At 40.0% G+C, this 19242-nt stretch overlaps 1 protein-coding gene across 2 annotated transcripts; it reads left to right on the top strand.

The window, feature by feature from the left end:
• The first annotated feature begins 91 nt into the window (after positions 1-91).
• On the top strand, positions 92-19242 carry LOC118226065 (probable G-protein coupled receptor 132). 2 transcript variants are annotated; one of them, XR_004764957.1, is made up of 3 exons: positions 92-1359; positions 4213-5300; positions 18010-19242. XR_004764957.1 is itself a non-coding variant. In XM_035415316.1 (2 exons), the coding sequence occupies exon 2, from the start codon at positions 4227-4229 to the stop codon at positions 5226-5228; it is 1002 nt and encodes a 333-aa protein (XP_035271207.1). In that variant the 5' UTR covers positions 92-1359; positions 4213-4226; the 3' UTR covers positions 5229-7896. The 2 variants fall into 2 exon arrangements, 1 of the variants encoding a protein (XP_035271207.1); XM_035415316.1 differs by lacking the exon at positions 18010-19242 and having other exon boundaries at positions 4213-7896.

Raw genomic sequence — 19242 nt, 5'->3', positions numbered from 1 at the left:
TGCCATTGCCATTTTCTAATATAAGGCCTATGTATTGTAAAAATGATGATCTGAGTTCATTTAATTGCACTAACAACATAAATCTGGTAGTAAGGCCAGAAGACAGAAACAGCAAAAACAAGATATTAGGGCAAGATGGCAGACACTTCATGAGAAGAAGGTGGGTACATGGCACTGATCTCTAGCTGGGGACCCATAAAACGATGGTGGTCTTTCCAGGTTTCCCCCAATTGAGTGAGGAGAGAGGAAGTGAATGCCCAGCTGCTGTTCCACTTAACCATTGTTTTCTCACCTACTCCCATGACAGAATTCCATTACAAGAATTTTTTGATGCCTCCCTCCGGTTCCACAGGTTGCTGAGGTTCATCTCCTGTTGAACATCTTTTTTGTCCGTGGGATGTTCAGGCCCCCTATGGATCCCTAGCTGCCTCCCTTTCTATTCTGTTATAGGCACCTTTTTCCTTGTCTTGGATAGTTGTGCTTAATTTATACCTACGTCCCTCTGCTTTTGACCCTAAGGGCTGAAATGAGAACACAGTCCACTTTTTTTCTCAGTCCTGTTTGTCGGCGATTTGTGAATATGATGCTGAAATGTATGGCATATCAGTGTGTTGTCCCTGTTCTCAGTTTATTCTTTCAAATTTATTTCGCCCTGGAATATCACACTTCTTACTGGCAGCAGCAGTGATGAGAACTAGCAGATTTTGGAACCAGTAGCCGCCTATCAAGGTCTGTTCAAGTCCAATCAGTTATGCATTTAAAGTCATGACCGCGCATAGCTTTCAAGTGTGAGACATCACGTCAATGACAAAAAAAAAAGATATGTCGTGACTTCCTCGTCTCTGATTGTTAGTCAATAGTCAGAGCTAGCGGCCGTTTGACATTCATATTCCGAATGATGCAAATACGCAGTTGTATGTAACCCTGTATTTTTTATGAGAAGTGGCATCCATGACTGTTCTTAACGTATTTTTTGGCAATCCTTCATGCACTATCGTGGATTCATGTTTTCCATATAGCCTATAACTATACTGCACTTAGGTCTTGAAGAATTCAGTGAATTGACTCATGCTTTCTAAAATCCTCCTAAATGTAGCTCATTACCTTCCTTTGGTAATGTCTTTACCTCCGTTTCTCACCATTCGGCCTATAGTTTAAAATCCGCCCAATTGGGGGACTTCCAAATCAGGGGGATTTACTCACCAACGTCCTCTGCTGGTAAATTTTAGGAAATTCCTCGCTGTCGTTGGCAAACGGAGCGAAACCCTCGAACTGAAAGAAGCGTGGTGTCTTACTCGGTCAACAATGACTACGAACCTGTCACGTTGTAAGGGATCGTTCTCCGCTTTTCCTCCGCAGGTAAGTTCAGTCCAGTTATGAAACTATGGCATAATTTAAGGAGCACGATGTTGTAAATCTTCGGAGATTTGTGTTTCAACTGAAAATACGGTAAACTATAGATATTTTGCTAAATATCAGGTGCAGTACCTTACCGTTGGCTGCTATTTGCGGAACTTCACGTAAAACGAAATAAACTGGTTGATAATATAAAAATACTGACTTTGTTAAAACTACTCACTTTAATATTTTGCTGATAGTCTTTAAAACTGTAACTCTTTTTTTCTGCCTACAGATGCCCCCTCTAAACATAATATTAATATATAATGAGGAATAGATTTTACAAGAAATACCAGGTTAAGCCCTTTCGTAATTATAACCTCATAAAAGTATTACGGTCTACATAACACGAATTACCGTTGTTAAATCCAAACTGTGATCAAATATTAAACACGTGTGCCAGTAATGACTGTGTGTAGGCTGGAAAAAAGCTGGGGATTTTATCGTTATGCAAAAAAAATAAAAAAATAAAAAAATCTACTCTTGCACTAACCTATAGTCAGAAAATGTATGTCCGTATGTGAATCGCATTTTCACATTTTAAAATGGCTAATAATTTTTTATCATGTTTTAGAATTTAAGCGTTCGCATTCATTTACATTTTTAATAAAAGCTTCATAGATCAACTCCTTTGTTACTTCAACATTTCTGAAACGCCCAAATTGAAACCCAAAGAACAATGTGTGTATAGCTATAAGCCTAGCATTTTTTTGTCAGTGGCGATGGAGCGTGCAGTCTGGTCAAGATAATGGCTCGACGCCTTTCTGTGTGAAATTGAAAGGGATTTAGCTAACCCCAAACACTTAAGATGCCCACAGACGACAAATACTGTTGAAGTGAGTTGGCTAATGCATGTGATAAGCCTTTGCATTGCACTCGCCCGAGCGCCACTGACCCTAATGAGAGGAGACACGTCCAGAGAGCTTCAGCAAATACGCTAAGGAGGTCATGTCATTTTCATCGCCGATGCGTCGGAACAAATGAAGTGAGAGTAAGAAGTCTTCAGTCAATAAAGCAAGACTTCCTGTTAGCCTCTAGAGTAGGCCTATCCTATAGGTGCAACTGATTCAAATCAGTCTTGAATTATTATTTTGGAATTGATCTCTCAATATGGGCCCTAGGCTAATTTTCAACTTCAGAGTATTTGTGCTTTGACATTTACCTTATTGTTCCGTAGGCTATTTTGATAAATTAAAAAGGCTGGATTTTTTTTTCCTTTAGGCTTCCTTTCGCAGAAAAAAATCAAACTTTAAAGTCAGAACTCAAAAAAAAATTGCACGCGGCCCTAATCCTCTTCTGTACAACCACGATACACCCAAACAGAGTTTTTCGTTTTGGCGAAAAGTGGAAGCACGTGATTGCTGTTCACAGTTTGTGTGAAGCGCAATTAAAATCTGTTAAACATCCGAAAGTGTGCTCCCCTGTTTTGTGACTCATTAACTGTGGTAGGTGACGTTTTTATTAAAGTGAAGGGGATGATCTCTGCTAGGCTTACTGGAAAGCTCATTGGGGACCAAAAATGCTTTGAAAAAGTTGTGTTTTTAAGTGTTTTTATATACAGTGACTACTTGTATGGATATTTTTTAGTATTCTATTTCGTACTTACATTTTATTTCATGTGATTAATATCAAATAATATATCTAATATGTATTTAAAAATGAGTTAAACATTGCCCTATTTCTAAATGTGATTTACTGAATTTAGTTGTTTTCCCATACTTAATTTTGCAAGTGATGAGCTCAAATAACAGACAAAGTACAATAATAACAAGAAATTAACTGTCACCTTTTATATCCTGGTTATGACCTATTTCTTCCTGTGTTCAGTGATGTGGTTATTTTTCCATATTTCCACTCTCTCCCAAGTCAAGTGATGAATATTTCAGGAGCTGACTCGTTACGCTGGGGGAGGGGGATGTTGTCTTTAAATCAGTTAAAAGCAATGAGACCCGTGTAGGGAGAACAGCGGTTGAACTGCGTTCTTCTCCATAGAGGTAGCCGACGTGAGTGCGTTCTGCACTGAGAACAAAGGAAATGGATTGTGTGTCAAAGTGACTCAGAGTCACTGTGCCCTTAATTTATAGGCCTAACAGGAAAATAACAAAATTAGAACACAATGTTACGATGTTGGCTCTTGAAATAGATATGGAAACGACAGCCAAGACAACGTGACTTTGGACATGGGAAAAGGTGTGTATTTCACTACCTCCCCTGTCCATCATTCCCCTATTAAAGGGCAGCCAGGTTCAGTGAATTAAGTATTATTTTTGTCAAAAGCCCTAAACAGAAAGATGGAAACTTGGAAATGAGCATGATCTGCTGGAGTAAGGTAAACTAATAAAGTCATTGTTTCCTTGTCTAGAAGAACTAAAACTCAGGGACTGTTGAGGTTTTTGCTTAGATGTAAGACTTAGATGAAGTACCTCAACTCACAGTGTGTTTGCTGGGTTATGTGTGTTTGTATGTGTTTGCATGTGCAAGTGTGCCATTTGTTAGTTGTATATTTAAGAAAACCTAGAACCTCATAATCTGCAACATATATAATTTCTAGTCTAGTGAGATGTATAGTTACATATAAAATCATTATGTCCTAGAAAGGCCAGAGAGATTAAATAGACATGACATGAAAGAGACCAGAATTATGCATTTTTAATGAAATACCATTCTATGACATTAAGTGAAAATACAAACATATTGAAAAGGAAATTGAAAGTTGCAAGACAGGATGTACTGATTAACATGCATTCCATGTTCAGATGTTTAAAGATGCGGTCTTACTTGGTTTCTGAAGGCTCTTCTCTCTTTGCTTAACAGCCACCCCAAAAGCAATGCATGAGCCAGGTGTGACACAGCTGGTGCTGACCGCCGACATGAACCTGAATGGGAGCGACAACTGCACTCCGCCGTATGACCAGGGTCGCATCCCGCTGATTGTACTGTACAGCACGGTGCTGATCATTGGGCTGCCGGCCAACGTGGCCACCATATTCATGACATACCGGCAGGTGCGGCGCAAGAACGTGCTGGGAATCTACCTGCTGAGCCTGTCCCTGTGCGACCTCATGTATCTGGGCACCTTGCCCATGTGGGCAGCTTATGTCAACGCTGGCCACCAGTGGATGTACAGCTCCATAGCTTGCAAAGTGACAAGCTACGTGTTTTTCAACAACATGTACATAAGCATCTTCCTGCTGTGTTGCGTGTCCGTGGACCGCTATGTGGCCGTGGTTTACGCCGTGGAGTCTCGCGGCCTGCGGCGGCAGAAGCTCGCCGGCATGATCACTCTGGGCATCTGCCTCGTGGTGGCAGTTGGGCACCTGCCTGTCTTCACCATGTCGGAGGGAAACGTGGAGACTGGGGAGAGACGTTGCTTTGAGCCGGGCCAGAGCACCGCCACGGTGACGGGCTTCAACTACGCCCGTTTCTTCATTGGTTTCTTCATCCCTCTGGCCATCCTGGTGGTCACCAACCGCTCCATCCTGGCCAACATCCAGGCCAGCACCAGTCTGCAGGAGCGGCAGAAGGTGAAGGTCAAGTACCTGGCCATGGCGGTCATCGCTTTCTTCCTGGTCTGCTTCGCCCCCTACCACATCATCCTGCTGCTGCGCGCCGTCATGTACCACTACCGGGACTTCCAGGAGAAGTGCCACTTTGAGAATAGCATTTACACGCCCTACACCATCTCCCTGGGGCTGTCCACCTTCAACAGCGCCATGAACCCCATCCTCTACGTGCTGGCCAGCGACAACATACGCAAGGAGATCCGGCATGGCCTGGCTAGCTTCCGCAGCCGGAGCACCCTGCAGCCCCGGTGTACGGACAGCAGCTAGCACCGGATACCCAACTCCAGGAACTCATGGGACGCGGCCCCCACGCGGGGGAACAGCTGTTGGGTTTCGCAGGTGAACACGTCGCTGAGTTGAACGGCTGCTTGTGCTGCTGTGGGGCATGCGCGTAGACCGCTGTGCGTGCCGGTGCCAAACCAGTTATTACATTTTTCTGTATTCATATCTGCCACACTTCTGTCTTACAAGTGTGTCAAACGTTGTGCCACAATGTGTCCAGGAAGCCATAGTTTGGAGCGATAGGGAATGAAGTAGGAATTTTTTTTTTACATCGCTGCTATGAGGACTTGAGATACTTGCATGTATTTAAATATCTGATGGTATGTCTTGGTTTTCAAAAGTTTTTGATAGCTACACAGAATTCCTTTTTTCAAAATAAAAAATAGGTTGGAGTGGATTCATTGAAGTAGAGCAGATCCTGAACATGTATATTATGTTCTGAAAATTAGTGTATGGCATACAACTGTTTGTGTCTGAAATTTGGTTTGATGGCTTGATTGAAGTTTTACAATAGGAAGACACCACTATTATCTAAATGTTATGTGGTTGGTTTAGTTTTGGAGATATGTGGACATGGCTGCCAACTCTGACACATTGTTGGTTGTGCTGTGATCTAACAACTCTCACTAACCCTATCAGCAGCCAGTATTAGTCAAGTAATGCCATACAACATTTGCCCAATAGTATTTCATCAGTCAGTAGTCGAGGTTGACATTCTGAAGGTTCCACTTAATTTCTCCAGCAGCCAGGGTTGGAGAATTGTTATTGGCCCTTTAGGGCTAAGTTTGGCCCACTGATAGGAATTACATGCCGAATAGCCAGAATTTGTCACAATGTCTGAATATTTGTTGTTTTATTTAAAAGTGTTTAGTTCAGTATTTCTCATTCTGAAACATTATTTAACTTTTATCTACTTTTTTACCTGAGCATACAATTTTGACAGAGAATGTAAGTAAAATAATTTAATAACAGAGCACTGACCACAGTTTACAGAATTTATGCAAACGTGATGTACTCGTGTACACATACTAGATTGTAAAACATACTTTTTATGCCTCCGCGACGGCACAGCCGTGGCCGGAGGCATTATGTTTCTGGGTTGTCCGTCCGTCCGTCCGTCCGTGAACGCGATATCTCAGGAACACTTTGAGGGAATTTCTTCAAATTTGGCACAAACGTCCACTTGGACTCAAGGATGAACTGATTAGATTTTGGTGGTCAAAGGTCAAGGTCACTGTGACCTCATAAAACACATTTTTGCCTTGAGGGAATTAAGACTGATTCCTAGACTAATATGGGAAACAGTATTAACTTGGCTATAGCCTATTTAGGTAAAACTAAACACAGATTTGAATACATTTTCATTACAGTAAGGCACACATCCACAAGGACCAAATAGTGATGATCACGTCTACAAAGATAACTGCACAGAGAAGCGGATTGGAAAGTGTGAAATTCCGCTACAACTTCCGTTGCATTTCTTGTGTATAAAACCATTCTTAAACCCCCAAAAAAATGCTTCCGCTCTGTTCATTTTATCTATAATTTAATAATTAATACGTATATGAACACTCGTCCTCCTCTCCGCCACTGCCTCCACACTGCCCAGTTCCAACCTGATCACCTAGCTGGCCTTCCTTAACAACTTGTTGAGACTGCTGACCTCCAAGCCTTGATACCACCACCCCAGCACATCACCGCGAAAAACAGAGCACTGGCTACTGGTTGGCAGAGGCATACAACCATGAGGTGGTGTTTCTAGTTCATATTTACTGTAGTAATAACCATTTTCCATTGGTAATTTCAATATTTTTAATGACTGTTAAGTCCACTCTTTCATTCTAATGGATCATTCAGGGGTATTTATATGCTTTATACATACCTTTGTACAATGACTTCTAATACCATATGGTAAGAAAGACTTGCAACCAGGTTAGGATATAGACATTGGAAGACTAAAATTATGTTTGAAATTTCATTTTCCATTATCTTGTAAGAAACTAAACAATCCTGGATGATGCTTGTAATTCAGAAATGAGAAATTGAAGTCATTACTAACACATTATTAAAAAGTGTAAGGAAACCGTTTTCTTCAGTATCATTTATATTTACTGAAATTTAAGGTCTAATACTTTGTTCTTTGCAATATTTCATGCCCTTTTTGGAGAAAGCAATATTTTCTTATGTAATTAGTCATACTTTTGTTTATTTATTTTGTGTGTATTATGTGTTCAGCGGTGTGAGATGCAAGGGCTTTGGAATGTTAGCTACAGGAAAGCTGTGTCTTTCATAGACAGGGAGGGAGCACTGTACCGAAAATAGGGAAGTTCTTAAAGATCACAACACTTCTTACTGAGGAAGTGTGCAAGCGGGGATTTTTTAAACTTGTCATACTCAGGTGGAGTGTGGTGTCCCTAGTTCTGCTTTTGAACAGGATCCTCATTTTAATCTCATACAGATTAAATATACAGATTTTTATACACATTTGCCTTGGTGACATTCAATGATTTGACAGTTTGTTGTACTGAAGGAAACTCTTTACTACCATTTCCTACCACTTCCACTTTACAGTATCACTGAAGTTCAACTCAAGAATCATGAGAGAAAGAAGGAATCTTTTTTGTATTGGGTGTTTTTGTCAAAGTAAACTACATGAATGATGTGTGATGTGAATTTATTGTTTGTTTTATATTGGTTTAAGTAAAGTAAATAGTTGTAGCCACATTTTAAAATTTTGCCACACATTATTGGATGCAACTATTAGTCGTGTTCCCTTCCCCTTTTTGTAGCTGGAACACAAATTACTGAAGTGTATAATTTGAATAATTTTTACAAATCCTGCAGTATTTACTGATATTTTCTTATTTCTTATTTTACAGGTGTTAAATTCTGTTGGTTTAATAGTATTGTAAGCCATTATATGTGTTAGGCCCCTTTATATTTATACACATGCGTGACAAATTAAAGGAAAAACCAACATAAAGTGTCTTAGTAAGGTGTTGGGCCACTACAAGTCGCCAGAACAGCTTCAGTGTACCTCGGAATAGATTGTACGACTGTAAGTCTCTGAAACTCTACTGGAGGGATGGAACACCATTCTTCCAAAAGATTGGGTTGAGTCTTCATTTGGTGTTTTGATGATGGTGGTGGAGGACGCTGTCTAACCCTTTGGTCCAAGAACTCCCTTGGGGGTTCAATTGGGTTGAGATCTGGTGACTATGAAGACCATAGCATATGATTCACATCATTTTCATACTCATTAAACCATTCAGTGACCCCTCATGCCCTGTGGATCGGGGAATTGTCATCCTTGAAGAGACCACTCCCATCAGGATAGAAATGTTTCATCATAGGATAAATTGAAAAATTGATTTGCAGTGACCTTTCCCTCTAAGGGTACAAGTGGACCCAAACCATGCCAGGAAAATTCCCCCCACAGCATTACAGAGCCACCAGATCCCCGCACTGTAGGGGTAGCACATTCAGGCCTGTGCCATTGTCTTGCTGTACGCCATACATGCACTCGCCCACTTGTCAAGAATATGATGAAGGATGACTTCTGGCCATATCACTTTTTTCCACATCTCTGTAGACCAGTGCCTATTGTTTTTGCACCACTGAATTCTCAAATGTGCATTCGTCTTAGTAATAGAGGGGTTTATGCACCGAAAACCTACAATAATATCCCTCTCCATGTAGTTGTCAATGGACTTGCTGACATAGCCTGATCATGTCCTGCATTGACATTCTCAGTCACCTGAGGAGTTGCTCTTCTGTTTTTCCTTACATATTGCACTAATCCACAAGCATCATGGTCATCGAATGTGCACTTTTGACCACAATTTGCTGATGTCTTTACCTTAGATCTAAATGCAGACTTCAGTCACTGTTCCTATTGAAACACTAGTCTGTTGAGCTGTTGAGCAGTCTTTGTGACTGAAGCTCCTGCCATCCGTGCCCCAATAATGAACCCTCTTTTAAAGTGACTTAGATATTTTTCTCTTGTAATCTTGACCCACAATCGAGGTCACTTGGGCCTGCTCAGTATTTTTATACTTGAGCATTTTTATACATGAGCCACAGAGCATGATAGGATGCTAATATCTTAATTGTATCATGCAGTGCCCCTGTATGGAAGCATCTGCATTCATTATGTTTTTCTACTCATAAATTCAAGTTTTTCATTTAATTTGTCACCCATCTGTATATATATATAATATAATATAATTCCACCCATCTGTCACATATGTGTGTGTGTGTGTGTGTAATAACTTTATATTACTGTTGAAATACTGTTGAAGTAAGAGTACTTTCTGCCAGTGTTCGAAGTACAGGGTGAATGCAGTTCACCTCTGCTCTGATTATAAGCTGTGAGTTTTGCATGATTACAAATTTACACACATAAGGAAAAGCATCATACAGATTATTTTACCCAATTAAGGAGCTAAAATGTAATGTCATTTTATGTGTCACTTTTGTCTGGTGATAAGACGTGACAAACTTCGCATGTGGTTTATGTTAATTTAATGGGAGTAATGTGGGCTACGGTACGTGTACACAGTTTTATAGTCGGCAGAAAACTGTCAAACGACATTTCCTGTTGAACAACGAATTCTTAAATTCAGTTTTGCGCTCAGTTTTGAGCACATCAAAAGGGTTGAGTGGACATTTTGTAGACATATTAATCTATTTTGCACCTCAAAAGGGGATTTTTAAAAAAATGAAAGGTTTTTCCTACATGTTGGATAAACTATGTTCTGTTGAAATCATCGTTTGCAATCAAAAGATTAAAAAGCATTTTCTCTCTGAGGGATTAGTTCTCTCTTATTTCTGATGGATCTAAATAAATAGGTGATGATGCGATTGTTAGAGGTCCCTTGCAGCCTCTGTTGATGCAATACAGAGAGGTAACTCTTGAATCATAACGTGGTACATAGGAGTTGCCCTTTGAACTCAAAACATTTTGTCTGCCCTGCTCTGCAGACCTTGATATTGTTCAACACATCCATCTATGAGCCACATCCTGCTAGTGCTTTCTGTAAACTAGTTGTCATTATCACTCTGAGAAAGTAGAGATGAGGTTTTTGGCTACTTAAAACAGAACAAAACTAAAGTTTTAATCCATAAAGTGAGATGTTGACAAATAACAGGTACAGTGTTGTGGAGGTATACCGGGAACAAACTCCATTTCATGAAGCTACGTGCAGAAACAATTGTCAGCGGCTTAGGTGTGAGTTCATATTGGGTGTGCATTACGTGTACTTTTCTGCAAAAGAAGTCAGCGTCTGCGTTTGAAATTGCACGTCCCGGTAGTAACAGGAAATTGATTTGGATAAGAATCTGAAATTAAGGTTAGTACAGATATGCAAACACATACAGAATTTTGTAATGGGAGTTGATAAGGTACTGCATAGCCACCAGAAATTGAACTGCCATTATAATTTTAAAGTGCAGTATAATATTGTAACAGCATGTTAATATAAACAAACTTTTGCCAACTAATCACAAGTGATTTTAGTTTCAAATAATCTTAGTATTTTAGCTCAAATTGCAGCAGCTGCATTGTCCTTGTTACAACATTTTAGGCTTGACAAACTGGCATGGGAAATGATTCTGTTGCACAACAAATACATTTTGTAAGACACAAATGTGAAAGTTTTAAAAAGAAAGTAAGCTTTTTGAATTACAAACTGACAGGAAATTGTGGTGATCCTCTGCAAAGTCTGTACTGCAGCCATCTTCAGTTCTAACGTGTTTCAGGGGATTTGTACCTTCAGTCTTGTCTTCAGGAAGTGAAACACAAGTTCAGTTGGATTCAGGTCAGATGATTTAGCCAGTCAAGAACGTTCCCCTTTTTAGCCCTGAAAAACTCCTCGGTTGTTTTAGCAGTGCTTTGGGGTAATTGTCAAAATAATAGCCAGTTGATAGTCATACATGCCCAAGCCATAATGTTACTTTCACCAAATGTTAAAGGTGAGGGGGATGCTGTGGATCATGAGCATATCCTTTCTTTCTTCAACACTTTTTTATTTCCATCACTTTAATACTGGTTAAAACGAATTTCATCTCTCCCTAATAGTTCGTTCTACAGAGCTCTACAGTTTTATAAATGTGCCTTTTAACTGTAATCTGGCAAATCAGATTACCAGTGGTTTGATCCTGCAGTGAACCCTCTAAGGTTCTTCTCTTTATTTTTGTCTTTGACATGTCTATGCCTACATTCTGCACATATACATACAAGTATATGTATGTGCATGCAGACACACAAATTAAAAATATAAACTACACTCTTCTGTTTAAGTCAGGAAGGGAAATCACTGAATCATTAATGAAGGCTGAAGCATGGTCAGCTGACATTTGTGTGGCCAGCTTGTATGCCTGGCCTCTGACTCTCGAGCAGGTCGTAAATAATTAATAGCCTTTATGACAATGCTCACTATTTAATTGGGCCCCAATAAATCATTAAGTACCAGCATCTGGTCACATCCCCCCATCCCTGTACACACAAGTTCACGCTCAGGCTGATGTTCAGACCCGTCTGTCTGGGCTGCTAGGCACTGTCTGGACATCCTAATGCCAGTGGCCAGTCACCAGTTATGTGACAGGAGGCCAGAGCCACTCTCAGCTGGCCACTCTCAGATGGCCATCTGCACATTATTTGCCTGACTTCATCCACCCTACCAGACCTGAGCTCCTGTCTCGTGCCTAATTGCAATGATTCCAAGGGCCATGACTAACAGGGGCCTTCAAGAAATTTAGAGAACATAGGAAGATAGGGCAGGTGGGGCCCAATGTGAGATCTTTTCATGGGGCTCAAAATGCCCTGGTGGTGCCCCTGCCAGTGCTTTTTGTTAGAGAGGTGCAAGCAACAACTGTCATGTTTAACAGAAGGACAAATTGGACTAAACAAGCTGACTAGTCTGTTCTGGTCAATATGAACATTAAAACATTAATTTCTCCTCTACTTTACAAACAGGCCTTATGCAAAAACATACTGAAATACTCCTATGCTGTTTGTTGCAGAAGTGCAAGTGATAAAACAATGTCATGTTTAACAGAAGGGAAAATGTGTTTAAGAAAGTGTGAAAGCTGAGTTCCGGCTTTTTGATTTGCGTGTTGAGCATCATGCACACTGCAAAAAAGAATGGTTATGAGGATAACCTCAGTTTTATTAATGAGGGTCAACACAATAGAAGGGTGAGAAATCAAGAAGACAGAATACCAAATGAACCGCCACTACAGAGTGTGGTCACAACATCACTCAGCACTGTCTTTTTTCTGACTAAAGACCATGTAAGCCCCAAGTGACAACAAAGTGTGGTGTGTGGAACTTTCCTAAAAGCGACTTTACCTTCGTAACCACTTGTTCCATTTCATTTCAGTACAACACGCCACATATGGTTCATCAGTATAGCAAATCAGTCAGGGGGGGTCTATAGTGGTTACACACAAGCAGACGAGTGTTGTACAGCGGGACTCTCCTACCTCAACCTCACCGCATTGGGGGAGAAAACAGCATTCCCAAATGCAGGATAGTATAACAGTAGCACCGACAGTCCTCAAAGAACAGAGCGAACAGACAAAAACTGCCAGGTGGGTGCAATCTAGCCACAGAACACTGTGAACACTGACAGAACTGTGCAAACCAAAGAATCTCACCACCCCTTGTCTGCACCTAGTACAGAAGAGGCAACTAATGCAGAAGATGCTACATTAAGCTGACATAATCGGCAAAAGACATGGGAGAACAACCAAGCGCTGCACAAATGTCTTCCGGAGGGGGCATCTCTTAGCCAGTGCCTAAGAGGTGGTCACACCCCTAGTAGAGTGAGCCACCACGGCAGCAGGAGGGGTCTCCCCAGCACTGCCATAAGCCATAGATATTGTGTCTACTATCCTTTGAGCTGAACACAGCTTGTACAGAGCATGGCCCAGTACCTTACTTCCACAGCACACAAAGAAATTATCTGCTTGTGTGGGAAATATTGGTCCTCAGAGCCTGGCCTGCGCACAGGGTTTGTAGCCTAGCCTAATGGTTCATGATTGGGAGAATGGAAGGCTTCTAAAACCACAGGCATAGCTACCAGGGGGCACTCGTTAACAATTCTCTCAAGTCCACCATCCTGGTCTGATGGGGTCAGTCTTGGTTTACAAGCTGACCCCTCTCAATCATCTGACCTTTGCCAGAACCACAGGAATGAGAAGAAAAGGTGGAAAGGCATAAAGCAGCACAGTTGGCCACTGGTGTGCAAAGGCATCTACACCTACACCCCACCTGACCTCTCAGTCGAGACACAATTCCCCTGGCCTATGCTTCCCCAAATATGGAGTCTGCTGTCACATTGGCTGTCCTGGGGAGGTGAACAGCCTGCAGAGACACACCCCTGGTGACACTGACTCCTCATCAATAGAGTCAGACTGCTGATGGATCAGAGCCACCAATTAATCTGTTCAAATTATCGGACACTACAAATGACGTTTCATCAGTATAACGGTGAGAGCGTCAAGCTATAGGCTCCCATGGCTCTGGAGGCATGTAAGATTGCTACTGACCTGCTAGGAGGCCTCATAGAGACTCTTGCATCTCCTGCATTTGTCGCTGGAGGTGTGCTAGAATTTGGGCCTTTAGCATACATGAGCTTCACAGCGCACCCTTCACTTGGGGTCCCCACTTCTAGGGCAGTTGGACATTCTGTTGAGGTTTCTCTGAATTGGCACATTTTTAGGGCTAAAAATGACAACGGATTTTGTTTTCTGGATTCTTGCAGTGATAATCATATCGATTTTATTGTGATGTATGCTGTCAGCGGTTTTCCAAAGGTGAGGACCCCTCAAGCTTGTGTTGCCATGGTTTTCAAGCAGCCTGTCTGGTTTTCAAATTATATGTACATGTCCCGTTTGTGGTTTCCAACAGGACAGTACTCAACAATTTAATGAATAATTGATAGAAGAAATGTACCAGTAGTTTGTAATGAATTTGCATGTATATGACTTCCCTATCTGAATTTGATTTCAAGGGGGTTTCCCCCAAAGATGGTGTTTCCGAGGGGATTCCCCCGGTCTAACGTTTTCAGAGAGGGGACCCCTGTTCCCATTGCTCTATTGTTCATTAGCTAGGTAGCTAATCTCAACCTGACAGAAACTATAGTTTCAATAAAGCAAGCAACTTATTTTTTAAAGCACATAATGGCTTCAAAATTCACGGTTGAGATATTTATAAGCGCAGTTTCTCTTCAGCTTTTGTTTACCACAGACCTTTCGGAAAAAATTGAAATCCCTATGGAAAAAAGCAATGTAAATCTGCTTGAAGAAACTCTGGTTGGCTTACAAAAAGACATCATTACTGTAACACCATATGTGGGGTTTGCATGTGTAATGATAGAGAATGCATTTAATAAATGAGATCCCCACAAAGATTATACAGTTGTAAAAGCAACATTATTTTTTTTTTTTTCCAATTATTATTTGTTAGCAGGCAAGCTAGCTTCCATTCCACACATGACCAAGATGGCAACCACAATGTTTTGACGACGTCCTTTTGCCTGTGAGTGTTAAGAAATTGGCTACTTAGATCAGATTTTGTAATTGGCTGATGCAGCTAAATGTCCAATGGGGAGAATTATTGATTGTGGTACTGGAAATAGAAGAAGAAGAAGAAGAAGAAGAAAGAGGAGGAAGAGGAGAGGGAAAAAACATGAAATTCCTGAATTTTGATACTTTATTGTGAGGACGTGTGATGTTTTTTGCGTTCTTAGGGGCTAAGACTCTGTGGTCATTGTGCTTATTTCTGTAATTTGTTGGGGGCTATATCTGGCCTGCGGGCCTTGAGTTTGGCACATGTAAAAGAAAAGGAAAATCAATTACTGAACAAATGATTTTTACAACAGAAATAAAGGAAATAGAGGGGAAAGCATTCACCTCGGGGCAATGGGTATGTGGGGCTGTAAGCAATGAGCATTTGACTAAGAGAAAGAGAGAGAAAGAGAGCATGCTCCACCCTACAGCATGCTATCTTTGTTTCTGCTCCCTTTCTACTGTTGTTTAGGATTTCCCTGCTTGAGTAAGATGGTAGTCCCACTTTCAGAGGTGACACATCAAATCAGTCAGGTTGATCAGTGATGTGCGTACAGTTTGCCAGAATGTGGCAGGGCAGGAAGTAGAAGCGTAGAGGAGGGTAATCTCGGTTTACCATTGCAAGGGCATGCTGTGAAAACTCCGAGGAACCAAATAATAATAATAACCAGTAAGCATCCACTTGGTTAGTGTAAGTGGTGTTTTGCTATTACAGAATGAGATACTTCCCTATACAGAATTGGTTTGCTTGAAATAGTTAGTTAGCTCCCTGCTCAGTCAGAGTCCCACTAGTGGCTTTGTTATGTGATTTAATTGTTGCCTGATCTTGTGTCTCCATATAGTAGCTCTCCAACATTCTCATAATAGCCAAAGGTGTCACTCCTAAAATGAAATTATTAATATTTAATGTGTCACCATAATGCTTACTAGAAGATGGTCAATTTCCCTATAACCTTAAAAAGATGTGTTGTATTGTAAATTGACCTGAACCTATATATATATATATATATATATATAAATATATAAAGGAGAAATCAGCACCCCTTAGATCCTCCTTGATCATTAATTAAGTATGCACAGGCCAGGAGAAAAGTGGGTGTGTCCTTCTCTTTCTTTAGATAAATATGTGCAACCTCCTTTTAGGATGCAATTACTTGGCAAGAGGTAAGTTTGTTATAAGTAGTTGGAAGTGGGCTTCTGAGTCCTGCATCTAGGTCTGGTGTTCTACATTTCATTTTTGGTCGTTTGGAATATTCTGCAGTCTTTTGGTTTTTGAAGTTTGGTCTTGGTACGTCCTTGGATTACTTTTGGATGAACATGCTGCGGTTTTGGTTATTTTCTTTCATTCAATAATTTTGTGACTGTAACCTGTCCATGTTTGCAACATGTTATTCTTTTAAGGTAGTTAAACCTTATTTTTAGATTAGAATATTTGTGAATATTTGTTGTAACTTAATACAAATGTTCATTTTAATCTGGTTTCGAGTTGTACATTTTGATAAATGTTTATCCAACAGTTTTCTCTGCTTATCAATGAATTTGGTGATTTAATTGAAAATTGATATCTTTGGTAATAATTACCAAATTAAATCAAACAAATATATTTTACATGTTGGATAAGTAAGGTGTTTTAACTGTTGATGCACTTGTGTTCTGTATTCAGACTTCCGAACATTAAACGAGGGTTTGGCTGTTAAAACTGCTGGATTCAGAAAATTAAACATATTTCATTTAATCCTCACTTCGCCGGCAGCTCTCACAACATGGAAGAAATGTGCAATTATAGTGATGCCACTACATTTTGGTAGTAGACTACAATTTATTATGAGAAATTGACAGTAGATATGTGCCCAAACATATTATGACAAGAACAATTGCAAATGAAACTCTTTGACAGGAGTATGGAGAAGAGCCTTGTACCCTAAGGAGTTCTGCCCTCAGCTAAGCAACTGCTGTCGTTTGCTAAACTAAAAAACACAGGCCCCATGTACAGAGGAAATAGAGTCAATACTTCCTGTTCTTCCTCCAGATAAGGAAGTAACACCTTAGGTGAGTTCCCAGTTTATTTCCCAGGAAGACTGTTCCTGTGACATGGGAGCGTGTTAAGATTCTATTTGTGAAAGGTGTTGAAAATTCGCCTTGACAACCTATCATCTCTGCACACTTTGTAGGCTCATATGGCACAGAAAATAATCTGATACTCTGTTTTAAAATCTACATTTTAAAGACCTCATTATTTAATTTAGGTGATAGTTATTTGTAAGTATTACTACTCCAGGACTAAATAACCAAACAAAGAAATATGTGGTAAAATATAAGGATAGTAGACACAATATCTATAGCTTATGGCAGTGCTGGGGAGACCCCTCCTGCTGCCGTGGTAGCTCACTCTACAATTTAATATATAGAGAGTGTGTGTTTAGGTAAGATTATAGTTTCCATGACTCCCATGACAACTGTGTAGGAACCTAACATAGTCATCATTTTTGGTGATGAAATAATATGTGCACTGTATACACAAGCTCCACTCAGATAAATCCCTAGAGCTGTTGGTGTTCTAAAACCTGTAGCAGGGATACCGGAAGAAAATGGTATCATTTCAAGCATTGTACCTGCTGGTATAGCTGTGCTGCACAATTAAATCTCCTCTATTTAGCACTCCTTTTAACATCTGCCGGGATCCAAGGAGGGAGAAACCACAGCAAGCAGAAGGAAATAATTGTGCATGCTCTTCAGGTTTCAGTGGGAAGCAACTCTGAATTGTTTACATTCTCATAATTAAATGCATGTTTAAATTCTCTCTAAATAAGTATATATGTGAAAAATGAGACTAGAAAAAGTATATAAAAATGAAAAATAAACCCGTGTTAGGACCTGATTACCTTGTGGGGTGCAACTTTTGTTTTGCGTATAATTTGACATATGGTGATTGTCACTGTGCAGTCGCAAATGAAGTAGTGGGTTATTACAGGTTTAACTATCAGGGTATGTCATGATGTAAATATGTTGCTTAGAAATGTGCAAATTAAAGAAGAAACTGCTATTTATTTTACCTGCAAACCCTCTGCCACAGATCAGGACTGCATGCTCCTTGGCCAGTTTATATTTGACTGTTAATGGTCTGACTTTACTTGTCTGTTGACAGTAACACTGTGGCTGTTTTACATCTTAAAATCTGCATCTCTTCTTTTAGACACAACCCAACCTCCATTTTCCGGTAGACTGTCAGTCAAATGTCTTCAAAACTATGACCGCAGATACTCGACACATTTCCAAGGCATATGTCTCCCCCTACTGGTAAGTAGAAATAGCAGAAATAACTGTAAGAACGACCTTGGTGGGCATACCTAGTAAAATGTTAATGCACACTACATTGAATATTGAAACAATCGGTCCCGATGTCTACACGAGCATTATAATATAATCACTTTAAGTTCTTAATCTGGGCTACCAGTAGAAGCATACTTATCATAGAATGAATGAATGAATGAATGAATGAATGAATGAATGAATGAGTGAATGAAACAAAAATTACATTAATGTTATAACTAGCAAAAATAGCTGCAGTTTCAGGGCAGATATAAAATTATTTTTGTCAGCAAAAGTTACTCGTTCATTATATTAAATGCAAAAAGATATAAGCTAAATTTTCTTAGTTTTAAAAAGTCTGTCATTGATATTTTGCTATTTTGTTCAGAATCCATTATATATATATAATAAAGATTATTTGGTCATTGTAGCTATCTCAGATTTTTACTATTTTAAGGCTGCTGCAAGTAAGGGCAAAATCTCCTTTCTCCATTTTATTGAGTTGGAGGGTAAGTGCCCACAATCAATGCAGCCAGCTCACACAATGAGCTCCATTTCAGAACAAAATGGCATAGAAAGTTCTACAGGTAGAAAACAATATTTTATAATCCACTTTAATTGTTAGGTGGGGAATTCCCTTTAAATCAGAAAACATGTGGGAGAATATTGTTTTATTATTTTTAAACATGCATAGACAGTGTTGCATGTACTAAACACATAACATGAATAAGATAAATGTAAAAGTAAAGGAAATATAGAAGTTTTGTGTAAAGATGGTTTCATACAGTGACTTTAAAGATGGGTTCATATGGTGACAATCAACAGTAGGAATAAACAGTGTGGTCCTGACAGTTTCAGATCACTGTGGTTAATGAATGACTCGTACATGCTATGAGAAAATGGGTGCACTGTGAATGCTTCGTTGAAAGTGGTGCTACAGGAAAAACCTAGCTAACTGATGAAAACTGCTGACAGATCATTTCTGCTCAGTAAGGACGAGAGGTCCAGTAGCCCTGAGTCATTCCTGGCACAGATTTGGTGTGATTTCTTCTATGCCTCCAATACTGGTTTATATGCCCTTCAGGAATTTCAGGCATGGTACTGTACTGTATTACCC

The sequence above is a fragment of the Anguilla anguilla genome, chromosome 1 (genome assembly GCF_013347855.1).
Source record: "Anguilla anguilla isolate fAngAng1 chromosome 1, fAngAng1.pri, whole genome shotgun sequence".
In the NCBI taxonomy this organism is placed as follows: Eukaryota; Metazoa; Chordata; class Actinopteri; order Anguilliformes; family Anguillidae; genus Anguilla; species Anguilla anguilla.
Note: the sequence above shows the minus strand (reverse complement) of the source record. Positions and strands in the feature narration are given on the sequence as shown.

What these genes read in the sequence shown, in the direction of transcription:
- LOC118226065 (XM_035415316.1), top strand. Translation starts at nt 4,227, where the DNA reads ATGCATGAGCCAGGTGTGACACAGCTGGTGCTGACCGCCGACATGAAC.